The sequence below is a fragment of the Mobula birostris genome, chromosome 3 (assembly GCF_030028105.1).
Source record: "Mobula birostris isolate sMobBir1 chromosome 3, sMobBir1.hap1, whole genome shotgun sequence".
In the NCBI taxonomy this organism is placed as follows: Eukaryota; Metazoa; Chordata; class Chondrichthyes; order Myliobatiformes; family Myliobatidae; genus Mobula; species Mobula birostris.
In genome coordinates this window covers 31,951,520-31,976,230 of record NC_092372.1, presented here as the reverse complement: position 1 = coordinate 31,976,230, position 24,711 = coordinate 31,951,520, and the positions used below count along the sequence as shown (strand labels likewise).

Sequence of the window (24,711 nt, the reverse complement as noted above, 5' to 3'; positions counted from 1 at the left end):
TGCCTGATTCTGATGAAGGGGCTTTCATCTGAAAAAGAAAAGCTATGATTCTCTCCATGGCTGTTGCTTGATCTACATTTCCTATTTTTGTTTATATACCCTTGACTTGTAAATTAAAAAGCCCTATTTTAAGTTCCCATCATAATTTAAAAATTCCTCCTTGTTCTTCATCTCACACATCTATCTAACGTTCTCCCATCTGTTGGGTGACATGCAAATGGCAACACGTAAAAATAGCCAAGCTTTGTGAACAGTACTATAATGAAAAGTGGGAGAGATATCTTAAATCCATTAGGCATTGCAGCAGGCTTACTTCATTAGGAGTTTGATGAGATTGGTATGTCACCAAAGACTAGCAAATTTCTACAGATGCACTGAGGAGTGAGCACATTCTGACTGGTTGCACTGGTGGTAGTGCCAATGCACAGGACCGTAAGAGACTTCAGAGCTTTGGATACTCAGTCGGCTCCATCAGAGGTACAAGCCTCCCCACATTGAGGACATCTTCAAAAGCTGGTGCCTCAAAAAGGCAGTATCCATAATTAAGGAACCTCACCATTTGGGCTTCCATCTTCTCATTACTACTATCAGGGCTGTGGTACAGGAGCTTGAAGACCACACTCAATATTTTACGAACAGCTTCTTTCCCTCTGCTATCATATTTCTGAAAACTCCATGAACTTATGAATACTATCACAATGTTCTTCTTTTGCACTATTTATTTTTTATTGCTATGTATAGTAACTTGTTATGCCTGCACTGTACTGCTGCCACAAAACAGCAAATTTCACAAGTAAAGTCTATGTTAATAAGCCTGATTCTGAACTAGAAGGATGTCTAGACACTGCCATGGATTGGAGGATGGGGGAGGGTGCTGAGACATAGAAGTGTTGCAATGAAGTCCAGTACCTCACACTGTTGAAAAGCAAGTTAAACGGTTTATTTATAAATTTACTGTGGGATGTTTTTTCCTTGGAAGTTTAGTTTTATTTCATATTCTTATTGGGCATGCATTCAATGGCACTTTATTAGGTACACCTGCTTGTTAATGCAAATACCTAATCAGCCAATCATGTGGCATCAACTCAATACATAAAAACACGCAAACATGGTGAAGCAATTCAATTGCTCTTCAGACCAAACATCAGAATGGGGAAGAAATGTGACCAAAGTGATTTTGACCATAGAATGACTGTTGGTGCCATATGCATTGGCTTAAGTATCTCAGAAATTCCTGATGTCCTGGCATTTTCATGCACAATAGTCAACAATAAACATCCAATAAGTGGCAGTTCTATGGGCAAAAACGCCTCGTTAATGGGAGAGGTCAGAGGAGAATGGCCAGACTGGTTCAAGCTGACAGGAAGGCAACAGCAACTCAAATAACCACGCATTACACCAGTGATGTGCAGAAGAGCATCTCTAAACACGTGTCAAACCTTAAAGTGGATGAGCTACAACAGCAGAAAACTACCCTGGGTTCCACTCCTCTAGCAACTTGATTAGGTGTATTTAATAAAGTGGTCACTGAGTGTAGATAATTAAACAAGTTGTTTAATAGCTGGCTAAGATTAATTCACCCACCAGAACTGTTGTACAACAAAGGGAGTGCTGCATTAACTGAGATGTTTCTTTCCAGGAAACATTATAAGCCAATACAACATTCTCCCTTTCAGTTGGGAGGAAAACAACCCCCTCCCCATTGCATCACAAAAATAGATTGCAGACCAGTTACCTCACTGTCAATTGCACTTTTACACTGTGTGAAAAGTTGGAGGCCATCTTTCCCTATGTTATAAGAATGATCACTTAAGATAAGAGGGTCAAGTTTAAAGTTTGTTTTTAAAATAGTGACTGAAAGTAAGATGGTATTAACAAGCAGATACAATGGTGATGTATAACAGGTAAAGTACTTGGAGAGAATGGAGCAATATGGATTATATAGACAGATAGGATTGGCTTAATTTGACATCACAGGCAAATGGCCTGTGATGTGCTATACAGTCTTATGTCTATGTTCTATGTTCAAAAGGACTTCTAGCTATGATACACTTTTATGTTGTTACGAGAATGTGCAAGAGGTCTATTAAATGGAATATTTTTTATTTACAATCTGAACTTATCATTGCAACATGACTTTAGTTAGTGTAAACTGGTATGGTTACAATGTAGAACTACAAATGTCATTGTAACCCTACCTTTCTTAAAGTATTTGTACTCTTTATAGCAATATTCCAACAAAGACGTTAGGGCTGAGTTACCTTCTCAGGTGTAGGAAAGCAGTGTAACACTGCTTACGGAATTCTTGGTACTGTTCACTCTGCATTCCGCCCATTCCTTCCACCATTTCCTTACTTAACTTCATAGGGGGTGGAAGAGGCTTAGGGTCACGACCCAAAATATATCCAAAGTCAACGTGAAACAGTTTTCCTGCAGTAACACAAAAATGTAATTTGATAACGATAAAGTAAGAAGAGCACAATTTCAACATTCAATGAACAATATCAGTTGAAGGAAACTGGCCATTGGCACATCACCAAACTTCTGGCACAGTGTCCGTAATAACACTAAACAAGCACGCTTCATATCCGACACATGGTTTAGTTTGCAGTGTTTTTGGAGCACAGTTCCTGGAGTTTTATTGTATGCCCCATCTGGCAAAAAAAAATGTATTGTAGTCCTCTGATCACAAACTAAAATTATACATTTTGCACAGAAGATATCATGTAAATATCTTAAAAAATACTTCAAATTTATTAGCAGTCCATAGCCACTCTGCCATGTTTATTTCTACACTTGTAATCAATTCTACTCCTTATTCAATTCAGCAAACCCTCCGGCAAAATGAGAAAATAATCTTTCCCAGTCAGGTTTCATCTCCCTCCCATTTTTAACAAATCAATTTCACCCCAAACTGCAACAGAGTTGCTGCCATATTGTGAAGATTCACCTTAACCTACAGCCTGCAAAATACGAAACACTAGAATGTTGATCTATTTGTGCTTTACAGATCAAGTACAGGCTTGACCACCCAACCAGTAACTTTTCCTTTGTACAGTCAAATGTTTTCTCCATTACACAGTCCCTTCTCTTACTATCTTGAGTGATAAGCTCATTCTGAGCACTCAAGCAAAAATCCCTCCAGAAATAAATGCTGCCCGACAGTTCTGCACATTTCCCTTGGGTACTAATTTAACAGCAGCTACACAGAGAAAGGGCTGCAAAAATTCAATGTTAACTGTCAGCATTTCAGTCAAGTGAGCTCATGGTGACCCACTGATTTCCTTTATAATAAACAATGGAAACTAGAGCAAGCAAGAGGAAAAAAAACATGGATATGGATATCTTCAACAAAATGAATGATAAAGTTAAAAGATTTATATGTCATATGTCAGTGTTTAGTGTCAAAACAAGCAAAGAAAAAAAATACTATTAAAACATTAGTAAAATACTAGAAATCAGGGTGCATTTTTTTCCCAGTGCCTGTACCAAGTAATTAGTAAACCTAAAATGTTCAGACCTTTGTAAAATAAAAACATTGTATTCAGATCAAAACATGGGGAAGGAGGTAATTTAGAAAAGACCAGGTATGCAAGAATTCAATTCAGTTCTTTAAAATTTGACTACCATGTTCCATTATCTGGTATCAGGTGACCTTTCAAACCTGCTTGAAGGGGGACAGCATGAAAACATGGCCCCTATGTTGTTTAGCCAAAACTGTCAGTTTATTCTCAGCAGATTTCTTTGAAGATCTGTCATACAAAGCGGTTTATTATAAATGCTGACAAACATAATCGCACAAAACTGATGGATTGTACTTGCAAGGATCAATCATTTAAACTCCAGCATATCAATATAGGGAACAACTGAATATATATATAGTGCTGCACATTGAGCCAAATATTCATAATGTATATGTTTTATTATTCTGAAGCTGGTCCCTCTTGAAAATTGGGAAAAAAGTTGTGAATATTTTTAAGCAAAATTACTTTTTTTATTTCAATCTTTTACAGTTTCAAAATAACAAAAAAGGAAAAGGGCCCAAAGCAAAAGTTTGGGCACCCTGCATGGTCAGTACTTTTGAGGTCTATCCACAGATTTTCGATTACGTTTAGGTCAGGGGACTGTGAGGGCCATGGCAAAACCTTCAGCTTGCGCCTCTTGAGGTAGCCCATTGTGGATTTTGAGGTGTTTAGGATCATTATCCTGTTGCAGAAGCCATCCTCTTTTCATCTTCAGCTTTTTTTTTTTACAGATGGTGTGATGTTTGCTTCCCGAATTTGCTGGTATTTAATTGAATTCATTCTTCCCTCTACCAGTGAAATGTTCCCCATGCCACTGGCTGCAACACAAACCCAAAGCATGATCGATCCACGCCTGTGTTTAACAGTTGGAGAGGAGTTCTTTTCATGAAATTCTGCACCCTTTTTTCTCCAAACATACCTTTGCTCATTGAAGCCAAAAAGTTCTGTTTTAACTTCATCAGTCCACAGGACTTGTTTCCAAAATGCATCAGACTTGTTTAGATGTTCCTTTGCAAACTTCTGACGCTGAATTTCATGGTGAGAACACAGGAAAGATTTTCTTCTAATGACTCTTCCATGAAGCATCATATTTGTGCAGGTGTCACTACACAGTAGAACAGTGCACCACCACTCCAGAGTCTGCTAAATCTTCCTGAAGGTCTTTTGCAGTCAAACGGAGGTTTTGATTTGCCTTTCTAGCAATCCTACGAGCAGTTCTCTCGGAAAGTTTTCTTGGTCTTCCAGACCTCAATTTGACCTCCACCGTTCCTGTTAACTGCCATTTCTTCATTGCATTACGAACTTAGGAAATAGCTACCTGAAAACGCTTTGCTACCTTTTTATAGCCTTCTCCTGTTTTGTGGGCATCATTTATTTTAATTTTCAGAGTGGTAGGCAGCTGCTTAGAGGAGCTCATGGCTGCTGATTGTTGGGACAAGGTTTGAGGAGCCAGGGTATTTATAAAGCTTTGATATTTGCATCACCTGACCTTTCCTAATGATGAATGTAAACAAGCCATAGCCCTAACAAGCTAATTGAGGTCTGAGACCTTGGTAAAAGTTATCTGAGAGATCAAATCTTTTGGGGTGCCAAAACTTTTGCATAGTGCTCCTTTCCTTTTTTTCCACTTTAAAATTGTATAAAACAAAAATAATACACTAATCTTGCTTAAAATGTTGAAATGAATGTTTCATCTTTAACTTCATGACATCTGGAGGTCAGTTCATCTTCTACTCACTTAACTATTCACAGTAACAGAAATTTTGACCAGGTGCCAAAACATTTGCATGCCACTTAATATTTATGTCACAAGAGTTAGCATGATCATATCTACACAAAAAAAAACTTAAGGTTAGACATGACTGCCAATATAGCATTTGCACATCTATAAATTAAGTCTAAAATCAATCCTAAGTATTACTTTTTCCACTCCAACTCAAACACATACATACGATTTTTCTATTAAATCTTTTCATTGATTTAGGATATTTATTTGTTCAATATTTTCAGGTCCGTGTAAAAATGCAATTCAAATTCATCGAAACATAGCAATCTGTTACACCACTTTTAATGTCACATAATAGGCATGCACTGCCCTCTGCTGAACCTTTGTTTGAAGTGATTCTAATATTAAGAGAAACCAAGTCTTCAATTAAAATCATCTACAAACAAATCAGGCACATAGAACAATGTACTTTATAAATAAAAATTCAGGCTATGAAGCAAAAATGATCAAGATTTTGGACTGCAGAGGGTAATGTGGGATAGTCCCAGAAAACTTGCCTGTCTTTGTCAACAGAAGATTATCCAAATGCCTATCTCCAACTCCAAGTATGTATGTTATCACACAATATCCAGCTGTCAATTAAAAATAAAAAGATAAATAGACATTACTGAACACAGAAATACAATAATATTACTGAATTTTAGGAAAACTCACATTTTGTAGCAAATACAATACTGGAAAAGCTCCACTGCTTTGTCGTCAATATAAACTAAAAAAAAATCATTATTGGAACATTAATCTTAACCCAGTGACTATCCTTAAAGTTAACATTCCCTGTGACACCCTACCCAGTGACATACTGGAATTTATATCAAAAAAAACATTGCAGCATCCAAGTTTCTTTAACTCTTCATGAGATTCCTCTCTGATAATGTATTCTAATATACTTACTCTAACCATTTTACACACTCATCTATTCTAATCTTGTGTTAATTAATTTTACTTTCAAATTTATGTCTCCCTGTCTTTACTCCAAATGAGGAAATGAACTACAAGTCAATAAAAAGATGTCTACCACCCAACACAAGTGCAGACAATTCTTAATGGTGATTCACTGACAAATGAAGGTGTTTTTTTAAAAAAATATACATACATATTAACAGTGCATTGAACAGGACCATTTCCATGTGACCCAATAGGACCCAGAGACTTTGATCAAGAACTAATATCATTTGATATGCAACTAGTAATTTACAAATGCACATTTCTACATATGGGGGCCTGGGCGGATATGGGGTTTTGTATGCATGAGGAATTTGGCTGCAGGTACCCCATGTAAAGCTTTCAAATTAATATATGGAAACTACCGTGACTACAAACCTGAACTTTTGTTGCTCATAACAGATTATGCTGTATAAACTTAAATTTGTAAACTTGTAATTGAACCATCTAATTGCTGGGCAAAGGATCAATAAAAGATCTAATTTCCTATCCATGACTAACAAGGGCAGTACAATCACGAAGTCCCAATTACAAGAGTAGGACATGAGGGACTTGGCTTCTGATATCTCTTAAAACCTTTTCTCATATATAAGGCACAAGTCAGGATTCCAATACATAATGGGAACACCCCTCCCCACTATTGGTAAAATCAATAGGAGGCGCTGTCTCAAGAAGACATCAATCATCCAAGATCTTTGCCACCTAGGCAATGCCATATTTTCACAGCTATCACTGGGCAGGAGATACAGAAGCCCTAAATCCCACACTACTAGGTTCAAGAACAGCTACTTCCCATCAACCAGAGTTCTTGAACCAAACAGCAAAACCCTAATCATTCAGTTTATCAACACTATGATTGCCTTGCACTAAAATAAGACTTTTTTTTTTGTTCTCATTGTTTTCTTGCAAAAATAAATAATATATGTTTAATTTACTTTTTGTTTCTTGTGAATGCTGCTTATATAAAGTTATGTGCCTATGGTGCTGTTGCAAGGAAGTTCATTGCATCTCTGCATACATGTACTTGTGCATATGACAGTAAACTCAACTTTGACTTTGATGTAAAACTTAAGACCATAAGACACAGGAGCAGAATTGGGCCATTTGGCCCATCGGGTCTGCTCCACAATACTTGCACAGATGAGCAGAGCTCTAACAATATTCAATGCTGAACTACACTCAGGACAAAGCAGCCCATTGGTATTCTGTTCATCATCCAAAACACTTACTCTCTCATTGCACACTACTGCTACAATGTGCACTATTTGCATACTGCTCTGCAGTTATTCAGCCTGGCTACTCTGACAGTATTGCCAAAACCCACAGCTTCCAGTTTATCAAGGACAGTAGACACCCAAGAGCACCACCATCTGCACAGTTTGCTCCCTACTGCTCTACCATGGCAAATCCTTATCAGAAGGGCATACCATTTCATGTGACTCACCACTACCTATCCAAGGATAGTTAGGAAAGGGCAATAAATGTTCACATGATTAATGACAGTCACATCCCATAATATGAATAGATTTATAGATTAAAAAGGTCAGTCATATAAAGGTCAACTGCACTGAAGGAAATATGGAGCACATTTAAAACTATTATAAATCCAATAATTATTATTTGAGAAATCTATTTTACCAGCAGAATAACCACCCTTTTATGGCAGTAAATGTGGCAACACTGGAAGAACAAAATCATTTTATTAATCTTCAGCTATTTAAAACTAACTCCAGTGTCCCATTGTTTATTTGATGTACTGACACCACTCTTTTACTTTAATCAGATATTTGGCAAAAATCAGATTGGCTTTTGGATATGGATAACACCTCTCAATTTAGCAAGTCCTACTTTCCTTAATTCATCACCCCTACTGGGCACAAGCTGCTGATTGCTCTGTCCTGGGCCAGTCTTTCAAATTGTCCCCTGGTATAGCCCATCTTCGAAAATTCTTCTTCTCCTAGGGATGAGGTCTTTGGAGCTGCTGTTGGCATTTCTAGAAGCACTGGGCTTTTATGAGATGGGGTCTCTAGCACCATGCCCAACCCTTCTCTATTCGCAGCTGGGCTTGGGACAGTCCATGGTGTTAACAATATTTAGTTAATTATAAATAAAATTTTGTTTTTTTAAATTCTTGCTTGTGAAAAGACACAAGTATGAAAATCAGTAATGTGCTATTTAATTGGTATGTCACTTGCTTCTAACTTACAAGATTTACCTAATGTACAGTGTGGATGATTCACTTGACAAAAAAACGTTACTTTTAAGGATCCTTTTCACAAAAAGAATATAAGTTGTAAAGGAGCAAACACCCTTCTCTGTCAAATGCACTTTTAGTCGTCTCTTTTGCTTTGTTTTGACTATTCCCCCACCCTTCCTCATACATCTTTTATTTCTCAAAATATTTATGCTCTTCCTTTCAAAAAGTTATCATAAAATTTACTTCCACCTCAGTGGTATTCTATTCCCACTTTTATTTATTTCCCTTTTCAGTGTTGTCCTTTATTAACTGACTGACTTATTACCTTAAATCTTTTTATAATTGAGCATTTAAATCATTTAACATTGTTTTCTCATTTTCCCGCTAATACCTAAACATTTACTCAACCATCTTATTGAATCTCTCATGTACACCCGTCAATGCCTTAATATGCCTCTTAAAAAAAAGACATCAATAACTGGTCAAGTACTCCCACTACCTATAAATGTTCCCAATGGTGTATGCCTCAAACAGCCTCTGACAACCAAGTCCAGCTCCTGCCTTCACATATGGTTTAGCTACTAAGCCCAGCATTTCTACTGACAGGAGAAGGGGCAAAGGGCGAGTTACTGGTGCCTTAAAGCAAGTTGCTTTGGGCAGATGGGGCTTGTCAGCTGTGGTTGACAGCTCATCTGGGAGAAGGAAAACTCTGATCTCAAACCTCTGCTGCCGTGCAGCTATACCCACTCATGAGGGAGGCTTCGGGAGTAAGCCCAGAGAGAATATTCCAGAGCTGGAGTCCCTAAGGCAGTCCTATGTTGAGTTCAATGCTGACTGGCAACTCCTGTGACACTGCTGGAGCCCAAAAATGTCAGCCTCTGATGTTCCTTCGGGTTCATCAGATGCATGGAGAGGGAGCTTGCTACATCGGTAACAGCTTGCTCTCCATATTGAGCTGCCCTGGCTTTCATATCTAGATAGCCAGGACAAAACATCCATGGTCCACCCAAACCAACTGAGGCCTCTGACTTGAGATGCCTCCTAAGCAAAGGCTTGCACAGGTTTGTGAGTCAGTGTAATTGTATTTTCTGCCTTCAACATCCAGGATCTACCCGACTCCTTTTGTTGCTTGTCAGCAGCTGTCCTAAACCTGATTACGGTGCGAGTTTGTGGTCTAAAGCTGCACGCCAAATTCATCAGAATCCTCTATCAATAAAAGCACATCCACCAGCTGTGCATCAGACAACTGGAAACATATTAGAACACCAGTACAGGTAAAGTCATGTGGAAAACAGGCTTCTCCTTGGATTTCAAATTGGGGTCAAAGAGCAAGTATGATCCTTGCCCACTAGAGGTGTGGTCTGGGTGGTGGCTCATAGGTACAGGGCAAATCAACTGATTTAAAATAACCATTGTTTTCTTCATCTCTATATGGCAGTAAATGGATATGTGCCAGGTGCACATTCAAGAACTGACAGCCCTTAAATTGTGGTACATTTCAGAGATTAAAAATAGCTGTCTCAACACAGTGGCAATGTATTTATTTGCCATCTTTCCCATTGGGAAGTTATCAATCCCCATCCTTGTCTTAACTGCTGTGATTTGTCAGGACATGCCTTATGTTCTGGTCTACTGAACACCCATGAACTCTGCAACACAACAAAACACATTAAGTTATAAATACTCATAGCACGCTGGAAGAACTCAGCAGGTCGGGCAGCATCAGTGGAAACGATGAGTTGACGTTTCGGGCCGGAACCCTTCGTCAGGGCTGAAAAAAGGAGGGGCAAGGATTTGAAGAATGCTTGTAGGTTCAGTTGAAAAACCAGTAATTTGAAAGACAAAGGGGTGGGGGAGGGGAAGCAAAGACATCATAGGCAGGAAAACAATGGGTAGTAGAAGAAGGAGGCAGAACCATGAGGGAGGTGATAGGCAGCTAGGGGAGGGGGCAGAGTGAAATAGGGATAGAGGAAGGGAGGGGGAGGGAATTACCAGAAGTTGGAGAATTCTATGTTTATACCAAGGGGCTGGAGACTACCTGGACGGTATATGAGGTGTTGCTCCTCCAATCTGGGTTTAGCCTCATTATGGCAGTAGAGGAGGCCATGTATGGACATATCTGAATGGGAATGGGAAGCAGAGTTGAAGTGGGTGGCTACCGGGAGATCCTGTCTGTTGTGGCGGACAGAGTGGAGGTGCTCGAAGAAGCGGTCCCCCAATCTGCGTCGGGTTTCACCGATGTAGAGGAGGCCGCACCGGGAGCACCGGATGCAATAGATGACCCCAACAGACTCACCAGTGATGTGTTGCCTCACCTGGAAGGGCTGTTTGGGGCCTTGAATGGTGGCAAGAGAGGAGGTGTAGGGACAGGTGTAGCACTTACGCTTACACAGATAAGTGCCGGGTGGGAGATCCGTGGGGATGGACGTGCGGATAACGGAGTCGCGGAGGGACCGATCCCTGCAGAAAGCAGAGAGGGAAAGATGTGCTTCGTGGTGGGGTCCTGTTGAAGGTGGCAGAAGTTGCGGAGGATAACGTGCTGGATCTGGAGGCTGGTAGGGTGGTAGGTAAGGACAAGGGGAACTCTGTCTCTGTTGTGGTTGCCGGGGGGATGGGGTGAGGGCTGAAGTGCGGGAAATGGAGGAGATGCGGGCGAGGGCATAATTGATGACAGCAGAAGGGAAACCACGACCCTTAAAGAAAGAGGACATTTGAGGTGTCCTGGAACAGAAAGCCTCATTCTTGGAGCAGATGCGGCGGAGACGGGAGGAACTGGGAATTGGGAATGGCATTTTTGCATGTGGCGGGGTGGGAAGAGGTATCATCGAGGTAGTTATGAGAGTCGGTGGGCTTGTGGATGATGTCAGTGGACAGTCTGTCTCCAGAGATGGAGATCGAGCCATCGAGAAAGTGGAGAGAAGTATCAGAGATAGACCAAGTGAATTTGAGCGCTGGGTGGAAGTTTGAAGTAAAGACTATGAAATTGACGAGCTCAGCATGGGTGCAGGAAGCAGCACCAATGTAGCCAAATAAAAGTTGGGGAGCAGTACCAGAATAGGTTTGGAGCACAGACTGTTCCACATAACCAATGAAGAGGCAGGCGTAGCTGGGTCCCACGCGAGTGCCCATAGCTACACCCTTAGTCTGAAGAAAGTGGGAAGAGCCGAAAGAGAAGTTATTAAGTGTGAGATCCAGTTCCGGCAACCGGAGGAGGGTAGTGGTGGTGGGGAACTGCTAAGGTCTATTATCCAGGAAGCAACGGAGGGCTTTGAGGCCTTCTTGATGGGGAATGGAGGTGTATAAGGATTGGACATCCATAATAAAAATGAAGCAGTTGGGACCAGGGAACTGGAAGTTATTGAAGAGGTGGAGGGCATGGGATGTATCCCAGATGTAGGTGGGGAGGGAATGAACTATGGGTGACAAAATGGAGTCCAGGTAGGCAGATACAAGTTCGGTGGGACAGGAGCAGGCAGAAACTATGGGTCTACCGGGACAGTCAGGCTTGTGTATCTTTGGGAGGAGGTAAAACCGAGCGGTACGGGGTGTGGGAATAATGAGTTCAGCAGCTGAGGATGGAAGGTCTCCGGAGTTGATAAGGGCGGTGATGGTGCAGGAGACAATGGTTTGATGTTTTTTTGGTGTGGTCCTGTTCCAGGGGTAAGTAAGAGGAGCTGTCAGAGAGCTGCTGTTTGGCCTCAGTGCGGTAGAAATCCGTCCAACACTCCCAACACTTTGCAACACTTCACTTGTGAGTCTGCTGGGGTCATCTATTGCATCCGGTGCTCCCGGTGCGGCCTCCTCTACATCGGTGAAACCCGACGCTGATTGGGGGACCGCTTCGTCGAGCACCTCCACTCCGTCCGCCAAAACAGACAGGATCTCCCGGTAGCCACCCACTTCAACTCTGCTTCCCATTCCCATTCAGATCCGTCCATACATGGCCTCCTCTACTGCCATAATGAGGCTAAACTCAGGTTGGAGGAGCAACACCTCATATACCAGCTAGGTAGTCTCCAGCCCCTTGGTATGAACATAGAATTCTTCAACTTCCGGTAATTCCCTGCCCCCCCACCCCCTTCCACCTCCCTCATGTTCCACCTCCTCCTTCTACTACCCATTGTCTTCCTGCCTATTACATCTTTGCTTCCCCTCCCCCACCCCTTTGTCTTTCAAATTACTGGTTTTTCAACTGAACCGACGAGCATTCTTCAAATTCTTCCCCCTCCTACTTTCTTCAGTCATGACGAAGGGTTCCGGCCCGAAACGTCGACTCATCATTTCCACTGATGCTGCCCCACCTGCTGAGTTCCTCCAGTGTGCTGTGAGTGTTGCTTTGATCCCAGCATCTGCAGATTATTTTGTGTTTAAGTTATAGATACTGCTTGACCTGCAGAGTTCCTCCAGCATTTTGTGTGTGTTATGTTGGATTTCAGGCATCTTTAACGTGGAAAAATGCAAATGGCTAATTTTTGTGATCTTAGCCACTGATGTTGGGATTATGCCCCTTTTCTATAGCTGCAACAGGTGGCATTCTAGTTGAAGGACCAATTTTTCTTAAAGGCATTGCTCCCTGAAATCCACATTATGATTTACACCTTTAACACTAATAGTGGCTAAGACCACTTGCTGAGGACTCTTGTGCCCCACTAGAAAGTGGCTTTACTTGATGAATCTCTCCTGATCTTGCCTACTTATCATCAATTCCACGTGGATGACCATCACAGCATGCAAGCTGAGGAGCAAAACTCTGAAGCCTTACAACAAGGCCCTGAAGCCTTGGAGGGTCAGACAGCCTGAGCCAATAGACTGGTCCTGGACTTATTTCCTGGCATAATTTACATATTACTATTTAATTATGGTTTTATTACTATTTAATTATTTATGGTGCAACTGTAACAAAAACCAATTTCCCCCGGGATCAATAAAGTATGATTATGACTAAATTAACAATCTTTGCTTCCTTTTACTACACCATAAAACTTCAAAGGACTACACGATTAGAAAAATAAACACATCAATATCTTACAGCATACAGGCCTCTCTAAATATAACTGCATCTGATTCACATCCTCCTAGCACATTAACCTGTAAGTTAATGCATGCTATCTACATTAAGATTTGGTTATGAGCCTTAATATTACTACCCATCCATTAACACATACTTTCACTATGCAAGAACATTGTACGAAATGACATCTTGCACAATTCAGAAAACAAATCAGCATCACTTGAGGTATAGAAGAAGCTGTCCCGGAGCACATTAATCGTGGCTTTGATGTTGCAGTACCGTCCCCCGGATGGTAGCAGCTGGAACAGTTTGCGGTTGGGGTGACTTGAGATCTTTTCCTTCGGGCCCTTTTTACACACCTGTCTTTGTAAATGTCCTGAATAGTCGGGAGTTCACAACACAGATGCGCTGGGCTGTCCGCACCACTCTCTGCAGAGTCCTACGATTGAGGGAAGTACAGTTCCCGTACCAGGCAGTGATGCAGCCAGTCAGGATGCTCTCAATCATGCCCCTATAGAAAGTTCTTAGAACTTGGGGAGCCATACCAAACTTCTTCAACCGTCTGAAGTGAAAGAGGCCTTTTTTAACCAAACAGCCAGTATGTACAGATCACGTGAGATCCTTGGTGATGTTTAAGCCAAGGAACTTAAAGCTGTTCACTCTCTCAACCCCAGATCCAGTGATGACTACAGGGATTAGCGTGTCTCCATTCCTCCTGTAGTCCACAACCAGCTCCTTTGTTTTTGCAACGGTGAGGGAGAGGTTGTTTTCTTGACACCACTATGTTGGGGTGATGACTTCCTCTCCGTAGGCTGCCTCATTATTTGACATTAGCCCAAACAGTGTAGTGTCATCATCATATTTAATTAGCAGATTGGAGCTGTGGGTGGCGATACAGTCATGGATATACAGAAAGTAAAGGAGGGGGCTTAGTACACAGCCCTGAGGGGCATTTGTGTTGAGGGTCAGAGGGGCAGAGGCAAGGGAGCCCACTCTTACCACCTGCCAGCGATCTGACAGGAATTCCAGGAACCAGCTAAAAGACAGACTGAAGTCTGACGTCTCTGAGCTTCTTGTCGAGCCGGGAGGGAATTATGGTAATGAATGCTGAACTGTAGTCCAAGAACAGCATTCTCACATAAACATCGCTCTTCTCCAGATGTGTAAGGACAGTCTGTAGAGCTGTGGCTATTGCATCATCTGTTGATCGGTTGTGTCGGTAGGCAAATTGTAGGGGTCCAGAGTGGGTGGCAGCATGTTGCAGATGTAGTCTTTACCAGCCTCTCAAAGCATTTGCATATTATTGAGGTGAGTGTGACAGGATGCCAGTCATTCAGACATGTTACTTTGGTCTTCTTAGGTACAGGGACAATGGTGGATGTTCTGAAGCAGGAGGGCACTCTACACAGGGAGGGGGAGAGATTAAAAACGTCTGTAAGCACACCTGCCAGTTGTGCCGCGCATATACTGAGTACTCATCCTGGGATGCTGTCTGGTCCTGCAGCCTTGCAACTGTCCACCCTTTGGAAACACCTGTGTACTTCGGCCTCAAGAGATGAACAAGCTGCTGGTCATATCATCTGCAAGTCTCCTCAGGGGCTCTGTATTGGTGACATTGAATCGAGCGTAAAAAAAAATTTAGCTCATCTGGGAGAGAAGCATCAATGTTGGAAACTCCACTGCTTTTAGCCTTGAAGTCAGCAATGGAGTGCAGACCTTGCCATAAGCTGCATGTGTTGTTAGTGGAAAGTTGAGTCTGAATCTTGTCTCTGTATTGTTGTTTTGCTGCCTTGATGACCTTGCACAGATCATAGCTGAATTTCTTAAGCTCTTGCTGCTTACTGGCAATGTAAGCTCTGTCTTGCACAGTAAATGCTGCTCGCACGGAACTGCTGATCCAGGGTTTCTGATTCGGGAAGATCCTGACCAATCTCTGGGGGACAGCATCCTCGATGTATTTCCGGATGAAACTCGTGACCCCTTCCGTGAACTTGGGAGACATCCTCATCATAAGAGACATTCCAGTCAATGTCAAAGTAGTCCTGCAGCGGGGAGGCTGATTGGTCGGACCAACAGTGGACAGTTTTAACTACGGCCGCCTCTTGTTTCAGCTTTTGCCTGTGCTTTGGCACCTGGAAAATGGAGGAGTGATCTGATTTTCCAAATGGAGGGTGGAGGAATGCTTTGCAAGCGTTGTGGAAGGGAGAGTAGCAGTGGCCGAGTATGCTATCTCCCCATGTGCTCACCTGGATGTGTTGGCAAAACTTCAGAGAGACTTTAGTCAGCCACGCTCCACAAATAGAAATTTGGACTCCAACCCAGAATGCTGAATGAAAGAGATTTTATTTTCAACAATACTACCATATTAGATACAATATTACAATAACAATACTCACCACAGCTTTTAACATAAGTGTCCATTACTTCAGCACTGATACCAGAGGGCCCTTTCTCACTCGGGGCATATTTTCTGAAAAAGTTCTGAAAAATGTAGTGTTGAAAGCATTAGGAATAGGGATTTCATGGAGCTGTAGTTTGGATAACAACCCATTTTCTCGAGCAACACATGCAATTTCCTCCCCTTACAGATGGGATTTCAATTAGGCATACCTTAATTACTATATTATTGTGATATTTTACCACAAAATTTGCGAAAATTATGTACCGTTTGTAAAAGGAAATTAAATTGAAACCGGAAAAATGTTTCAACCCTTTTCTAGTGCTGCTTCCTCTACAGGAAAGAAACCTCAATGCAGCAACTCACTGTTATTGTAAATGTCCTTAAAGACAACTGATTAATTTGGAGATAATATTGTTATATTTTAGAACAAATATACTCTGTTATCCAGCTAAAATAATTACTAATCAGACATTACACTTTATAAGTAAAAGTCAATGTCAGCCTTTATTTAAAAAATAGAAAACAAATTCTGTTAAAGAACATTAATTTTTAGTTTTGTAATTATTCCAGAAATATTCAAATGATGATATTGAAATAATTTTGTAAAAACAGTGATACACAGCTGCAAATGTGACAAAAATATTTGATATATCAATTTGAAAATTTGACACTAAAACTAGCAGTACAAAATAGCTTACGCTACTGCTCGGAAGATGGGTGGTGGTGGGAAGAAAGAGAAATTAAACAAATCCTTTTGACACAAGGGAACCCTTTGCTTAAAATGGCATAAATCTTAAAGAAAAAACAAAAAAATGAACATACAGAAAAAGATTAAAAAGAAAAAAAAATCATTTGGCTACTTGGGAATTGCTTGTAGTCATTATTTTTCCTACATCTAGTAATACAGATGAAAACAATATTAAAAATTATCCTTTGAAAATGCACATGCCTTATATTAAATAAATTGTTAAACAATTCTTTCCTTTTTACTTCAATTAGTATGAGATAAATATAACAGATTTAAGCAGTCAGGGAGCACCATGAGATGACCTAGTTTACAGTAAATGGAGTGCAGCCAATAGAGGAGGTTTAGATAAAGAGTCAATGTGGCTTGACAGATGAAGTAGCTCTACTGGTGTAGATGGCAGAACCATTTCAGTATTTTTTTTGTATGTTATCTTCTATATTCTGAAATATTAGAATTTAAAGCAGCTGTTTAGGGATCTAAACTACTGTTGAAATAGTTGAAATATATCTGAACTGTTGCTGCTTAAACAGAGTGAATACATCTTAGGCAAACAAGGAAACCAAGAAATGGAATTTAACTATTTTTTAAAAAGACAAATAGAAAATATATTTCACCTGTATACTTCCTTCTGTAGCCAATACTTCAGCCACAGGTACTGACTGAATAAACTGCATGAAGCCTGAAAAAGAGTTTAAATATTACTGAACAAAAAATAGTGCAATTTCAATGTAAAACTTCTTTTACATAAGGACATGCCACACTCAATGTAAGTATGCTTAAAAGTTGCCAAATATCACAGCTATTTTACAAGAAGCATGCCCAATTTTTCCTATGCTTGGTCTGAACAAACTTGATTAAACTACCTACTCACCATGTACATGAAGTGGAAGGGAGGCACAGAAACGATTTAAAATACATTAAATTCTGCTCACTGACTTTTTACTTGACAAGTGTACTAATGGGGTAAACACTGGTTTATTTGAATTTACAGCCAGTGAAATATGCTTCCAAACTGTTCATTCTGCCTAAAAAAGTAAAGAATCTAACACCATCTTTTCAGTTTACCATATAGCCTATTATTGCTACATGCATCATTCTGATTTCATTGTGTGACTCTTAAATTAACATGATACTTTGTGATTGTGCAATTAATCTTAGAACGAAGAAACAAACCATTTGGCCCATCTAGTTAATGCTGAACTATTATTCTGTCCAGTCCCATCAACCTGCACCCACACAACCTTCCATAGCCCTTCCATCCATGTAGTTATCCAAATGTCTTTTAAATGTTGAAATCGAACCTACATTCACCACTTGCCCTGGCAGCTCGTTCCACGCTCTCCCACCCTCTAAGTGAAGAGGCTCCCCCTCACGTTTCCCTTAAACGTTTCCTTCACCTTTAACCCATGACTTCCGAGTTCTAGTCTCACCCAACCTCAGTTGAACAAGCCTACTTGCATTTACTCTATCTATCCCCCTCAAAATTTTGTATACGTCTATCAATTCTTCCCCAACTCTCCTATGCTCCAGGGAATAAAGTTCTAACCTATCCAACTTTTCCCTATAACTCATGTCCTCAAATCCCAGCAATATACTTGTAAATTTTCTCTGCAATTTTTCAATCTTATTGATAACTTTCCTGTATGTAGGTGATCAGAACTGATACTCAAATTATGTCTCAGCAATGTCTTATGTAACTTGAACATAACATCCTAACTTCTGTACTCAATACTTTGATCTACGAAGGACAATGTGCCAAAAGCTCTCCTTATGACCCCATCTACTTGTGACACACTTCCAAGGAAATATGGATCTGTATTCCTAGATCTCTATCTGTTCTACCACACTCTTCAGTGCCATACCGTTTACTGTGCAAGTCCTACCCCAGTTTGTCCTGCCAAAGTACGAAACACTTTGTCACACTTGTCTGCATTAAATTCCAACTATTACTTTTAGCCCTTTTTTTCCAGTTGGTGCAGATCCCATTGCAAACTTTGATAGCCTTCCCACTGTCCACTAAACCTATAACCTTGGTGCCGTCTGCAACTTTGCTGATCCAGTTTACCACATTATCATCCAGATCGTTGATATAATGACACACAACAACAGACCCAGCACTGACACCTGCGGCACTCAGGCCTCCAGTCAGAGATGCAACCATCTGCAAGAACTCTATGGCTTCTACTGCAAAGTCAAAGTTGAATGCCAAGTGACTGAACCTTCTTGACCAACCTACCATGAGGGACGTTGTCAAAGGCCTTGCTAAAATCCATACAGACAACATCCATTGCATCTCCTTCATAACCTGTCTTGGTAACTTCCTCAAAGATCTCTATAAGATTGGTTAGATATGACTTACCACGCACAAAGACAAGTTGACTATCCCTAATTAGTCCCCGTCTATCCAAATACCTACACATGCTGTCCCTCAGAATACTTTCCAATATTCTCTAAATAAATAATATTTTAAAAAAAGTTACCTAGTACTGATGTCAAGCCCACCGACCTATAATTTCACAGCTAATTCTTAGAGCCTTTCTTAAGTAACGGAGCAACATTAGCTACCCTCCAATCCTCCAGAATCTCACTGGTTGATAAGGATGTTTTAAATATCTCTTCTAAGGCCCCTGCAAATTCTGCACTAGGGCTGAGGGGATATCTTATCAGGCACCTGGGAATGTATCCAGTTCAATCTGCCACAGGACAACAAACGCCTCCTTCTCTATTATCTGTATATGGCCAATAACCTGCTACTGTGCCTCAGTTCTACAGACTTTGGTTCGCCTCCTCAGTACCTCCTTAACAATATGTACTCCATTTGAGTACTGTTGGGGGTGGGGGTGAGATGGAGTGGGGAGGACCTACCTGGGGGAAGCAACAGCTGCTGTACCTCTGGCAATGAGTCTGGCCCTATGCCTCAGAAGGGCAGGAAACTGAAGAGGATGGCAGCGGTAATAGTGGACTCTATAGTTAGTGGGACAAGAAGGTAATTCTGTGGACGTGAAAAAGAAACACAGATGGTAGTTTGCATCCCAGGTACCAGGGTCTGTGGTGCTTCTGAACACGCCCACAATATCCTGAAAAGGGAAGGTGAGCAGCCAGAAGTCGTAGTATATATTGATATCAATGATAATAGGTAGAAAAAGGGAGGAGGTCCTGAAAACAGAATACAGGAAGGTAGGAAGGACGCTGAGAAGCAAGACCTGAAGGGTAGTAATCTTGGGATTGTTGCCTGTGCCACACGACAGTGAGGATAGGAATAGAATGAGGTAGCAGATAAATGCATGGCTGAAGAATTGGAGCAGAGGGCAGGGATTTAGATTTCTGGATCATTGGGACCACTTCTAGGGCAGGTGTGACCTGTACAAAAGGAACGGGATGCACTTGAATCCGAGGGGGACCAATATCCTTGAGGGCAGGTTTGCTATAGTTGTTGGGAGTGGTTTAAAATAATATGGCAGGGCAATGGGAACTAGTATGATAGAGCTGAGGATGAGCCTGCAGGTTTACAAGTAGATGATGTACAATGGTTTGTAATATGTAATATGAATGTAAGAAAGGACAAGCCAATAATTGGGTACAAACGCAGACAGAGCAAAGAGTTAAGTTGCACCACAGAGGCAAAATTCATAAGGGTGAAAAATGCAGGTGCTGTACTTAAATGCAGGTAGCATTTGGAATAAGGTGGATGAACTAGAGGCACAGTTAGAGGTTGGCTGGTATGATTTTGTGAGCATCACTGAATCATGGCTGAAAGAAGGCCACAGTTGGGAGTTTAATATCAAAGGACATACTTTGTAACGAAAGTACAGGCAGGAAGGCATAGGCAGTGGTGTGGCTCCACCTCCACTGGTAAGAGATGGAATTACATCTTTAGAAAGAGGTGATAGAGGGTTAGAGAATGTCAGATCTTTGTGGATTGAGTTAAGAAACTGCAAGGGTAAAAAAAATATTATGGGAATCATATATAGGCCTCCAAGTAGTATCCAAGATTTGGGGGGGGGGGGCGCGGTTGTGATTGCAAAGAGAACTGGAAGGGGCATGTAATAAGGGTAATGTCACAATTATAATGAGGGACTTCAATAGGCAGGCGGACTGGGAATACCAACTTGATGTTGGATCGTAAGAGAGGGAATTTGCTGAATGTTTATGAGATGTCTTTTTAGAGCAGCTTGTGCTTGAGCCTACACAGGGAAAGGCATCTTAGGTTGGGTGTTGTGTAATAACCCTGATTTTATTGGTCAGCTTAACGTAACGGAATCCTTAGGAGATAGTGTTCATACTATGATTGAATTCATAATGCAATTTGAGAGGGAGAAGCACAAGTCACAGATATCCGTATCACAATGGAATAAAGGGAATTACAGAGGCACGAGAGCCGAGCTTGCCCAGGTGGATTGGAGGGGGATACTGGCAGGGATGACAGAAGAACAGAGGTGGCTGAAGTTTCTGGGAATAGTTCATAAGACGCGCGATACATAAGTCCCACAAAAGAAGTAGTTCTCAAATGGCAGGGCTAGGCAACTGTGGCTGACAAGGGAAGTTAAGGACTGCATATAGGCCAAGGTAAGGACATGTAAGGTGGCAGAAGTGAGTGGGAAGTTGGATGATTAGGAAGCTTTTAAAATCCAATAAACGGTAAATAGAAAAGCTATAGGAAGGGAAGAGATGAAATATGAGGGCGAACTAGCTGATTATACAAAGCAGGATACTAGAAGTTTTTTGTTATATAAAGAATAAAAGGGAGGTGAGGGTTGATACTGAACCACTGGAAAATGATACTGGTGAGGTTGTAATGGGAGACACAGAAGCGGCAGATGAGCTTAATAAATACTTTGCTCCAGTCTTTACTGTGGAAGACACTAGCTGTATGCCAGAGGTCCGTGAGTGTCAGGGAGCAGGAGTGAGTGCCATTGCTATTACAAAGGAAAAACTGCTAGGCAAACTGAAAAGCCTTTAGGTGGATTAGTCATCTCGACCAGATGGACTACGTCCCAGAGTCCTGGAAGAGGTTGGTGAAGAGATAACAGATGCATTGGTCATGATCTTTTAAGAATCACTTGATTCTGGCATTGTCCTGGAAGACTGGCAAATGTCATTCCACTCTTCAAGAAGGGAGGAAGACAAAAAGGAGGAGATTATAGGCCAATTAGCCTAACCTCAGTGGTTGGGGAAGTTTTGGAGTCCATTATTAAGGATGAGGTTTTGGAGTACTTGAGGATTAGTGATAAAATAAATCAAAGTCAGCATGGTTTCTGTGAAGGAAAATCTTGTCTAACAAATCTGTTAAAATTCTTCAAAGTAGTAACAAGCAGGGTGGACAAAAGAAAGGCAGTGGATGTCATTTACTTAGATTTTTAGAAGACATATGATAACATGCCTCACGTGAGGCTGCTGATCAAGATAAAATCCAATGGTGTTACAGGATAAATACTGGAATGGATAGAGGAATGGCTGACAGGCAGGAGGCAGTGAGTGGAAATAAAGGGGGCCTGTTCTGGTTGGCTGCCAGTGACTTGTGGTGTTCCTCAGGAGTCAATTTTGGGACCACTTCTTTTCACATTGTTTGTCAATGATGTAGATAGTGGAATTGACTGCTTTGAGGTAAAGTCTGCAGATGATACGAAGATAGGTGGAGGGGTAGGTAGTACTGAGGAAGCAATGTGATTGCAGGACTTAGACAAATTGGAAGAATGGGCAAAAAACTGGCAGATGGAATACTGTTGGGAAATATATGATAATGTGTTTTGGAAAAAGGAACGATATTGTCTAAATGGGGAGAAAATTCAAACATCAGAGGTGTACAGGGATTTACAAATCCTCATGCAAGATTCCCAGAAGGTTAATTCCCAGGTTGAGTCTGTGGTAAAGAAGGTAAATGCAATGCTGGCACTTATTTCAAGGAGAGTAGAATATAAAAGCAAGGAGATAATGCTGAAGCTTAATAAGACACTAGTCAGTGCACACTTGAAAGTATTGTCAACGGTATTGGGTCCCTTATCTCAGAAGGGATGTATTGTCATTGGACCGAGTCCAGATGTGGTTCATGAGGATTATTCCAGGGATGAAGAGGCTAACATACGAGGAGCATTTGTCAGCTTTGGGACTATACTCACTGCAATTTAGAAGAATGCATGGGGATCTTATTGAAACCTACCGAATGTTGAAAAGACTGGATAAGGTGGATGTGGAGAGGATGTTTCCTCTGGGAGGTATCCAGAACTAGAGGGCACCGCCTCAATATATTGAGAGGTGACTTTTTAGAACAGAAGTCAGGAGAATTTTTTTTAGCGAAAGAGTGGTGAGTCTGTGGAATGCTCTGCCACAGACTGCAGTGGAGGCCAAGTACATGGGTATGTTCAAAGTGGAAGTTGATAGATTCCTGATTGGTCAGAGCATCAAGGGGTATGGTGAGAAGGCAGGATTGAATGGGATCCAGGATCAGCCACGATGAAATAGCAGAGCAAACTCGATGGGCTGAATGGCCTAATTCTGCTATTTCTTCTGGTCTTATGGAGTAAATACAGGCGCAAAAAAACCATTGACAATCTCCCCCATCTCTTTCAGCTCCATGCACAGATGAGCACACTAATCTTTAAAAGGAACAATTTCAGTGCTTTCTATTCTTTTGCTCTAATACGTCTGTAGATGTTGTCCAAGTTGCATGCCATCTTGGACAATGTCTCCCATCCACTACATAATGTACTGGTTGGGCACAGGAGTACATTCAGCCAGAGACTCATTCCACCGAGATGCAACACAGAGCATCACAGGAGGTCATTCCTGCCTGTGGCCATCAAACTTTACAACTCCTCCCTTGGAGGGACAGACACCCTGAGCCAATAGGCTGGTCCTGGACTTATTTCCTGGCATAATTTACATATTACCATTTAACTATTTATGGTTTTATTACTATTTAATTATTTATGGTGCAACTGTAACGAAAACCAATCTCCCCCGGGATCAATAAAGTATGACTATGACTAAGAAGACCTTGTGATTCTTCCTCATCTTGTCTGCTAGAACAACATCATGCTAACTTTTAGCCTTCAGGATTTCCCTCTTAAGCGTTCTCTTCTATTTCTTATACTCAAGTACCTCATTTGTTCCTTGCTGCTTATACTTGCTGTGCACCTTTCTTTTTCTTAACCAAGGTCTCAATATTGTTTGAAAACCACGGCTCTCTAAGCCCATTAACCTTGCCTTTTATTCTGACAGGAACATACGAACTGTACTCTCAAAATGTCACCTTCCAAGTGCACCTTTGCCAGAAGACAGCCTGTCCCAATCCACACTTGCCAGATCCTTTCTGATACTATCAAAGTTGGCCTTTCTCCAATTTAGGAACTCAATGCAAGAACCACACCTATCTTTCTCCATGATTATCTTGAAGCTAATGGAATCTTGATCACTAGATCCAGAGTGTTCTACACATACTTCTCTCATCTGCCCTGTCTCGTTCTCTAATAGGAGATCCAGTATCACACTCTCTATAGTTGCGACCTCTATATATTGATTGAGGAAACTTTCCTGAATGCAAATGTTGATGACAATTTGAAAAATGAGGGTATGCCATTCAACTTTATAACACTCCTCATTAACACTGATCATCTACCTTCATGACTACAGAAGATGGTGCCAAACTGCACTGCCTGTCAATGTTATGGCTTAGATTTAATAGTCTTTTTGAAGGTTCATAGTGACGGCTTTTTGAATAGCACGGGGAGTTAGGGGACAGGTCAGGATTAAGGAGAGTTAATTGTCAGAGCCAGGAGCTGGAGTCCAGGTTCGAGCACTCTGCAATAGAAGACGAGTGATACCCATGGACAGGTCAAGTCTGTGGGCCCTGCAGACAAGGGTCAGTGAGCCTCTTGGGTTGGTGAGTCCGGAGATTGGAGTTCCGTGTAGGCCAGATTCACAACTCTTCCATCCCAGGATCAGAGGGTTGTGCAAGCCCAGAGATCAAGGTCGAAACTTCAAAGTCTGTGATCACTGAGTCCTTGAGTCAAAACCCAAGGTTGAAGCTGAAGGTCAAAGGCCAAAGCCAGACAATCTGGAAGCTGAGGCCTAATGGTTGAATCCCCTCGGTCAATGTCTCCAGA

At 41.3% G+C, this 24,711-nt stretch overlaps 1 protein-coding gene across 2 annotated transcripts in view; it reads right to left on the bottom strand.

The window, feature by feature from the left end:
* pik3c3 (phosphatidylinositol 3-kinase, catalytic subunit type 3) overlaps window positions 1-24,711 on the bottom strand; it is a 137,279-nt gene that overhangs the window by 21,761 nt on the left and 90,807 nt on the right. For both annotated transcript variants that reach the window (XM_072252439.1, XM_072252437.1), the window contains exons 19-22: window positions 17,224-17,288; window positions 15,857-15,941; window positions 5,808-5,882; window positions 2,262-2,430 (exon numbers count right to left, since the gene is read on the bottom strand). In XM_072252439.1, coding sequence (XP_072108540.1) covers window positions 2,262-2,430; window positions 5,808-5,882; window positions 15,857-15,941; window positions 17,224-17,288 — 394 coding nt within the window. The remainder of the gene's footprint in view (window positions 1-2,261; window positions 2,431-5,807; window positions 5,883-15,856; window positions 15,942-17,223; window positions 17,289-24,711) is intronic.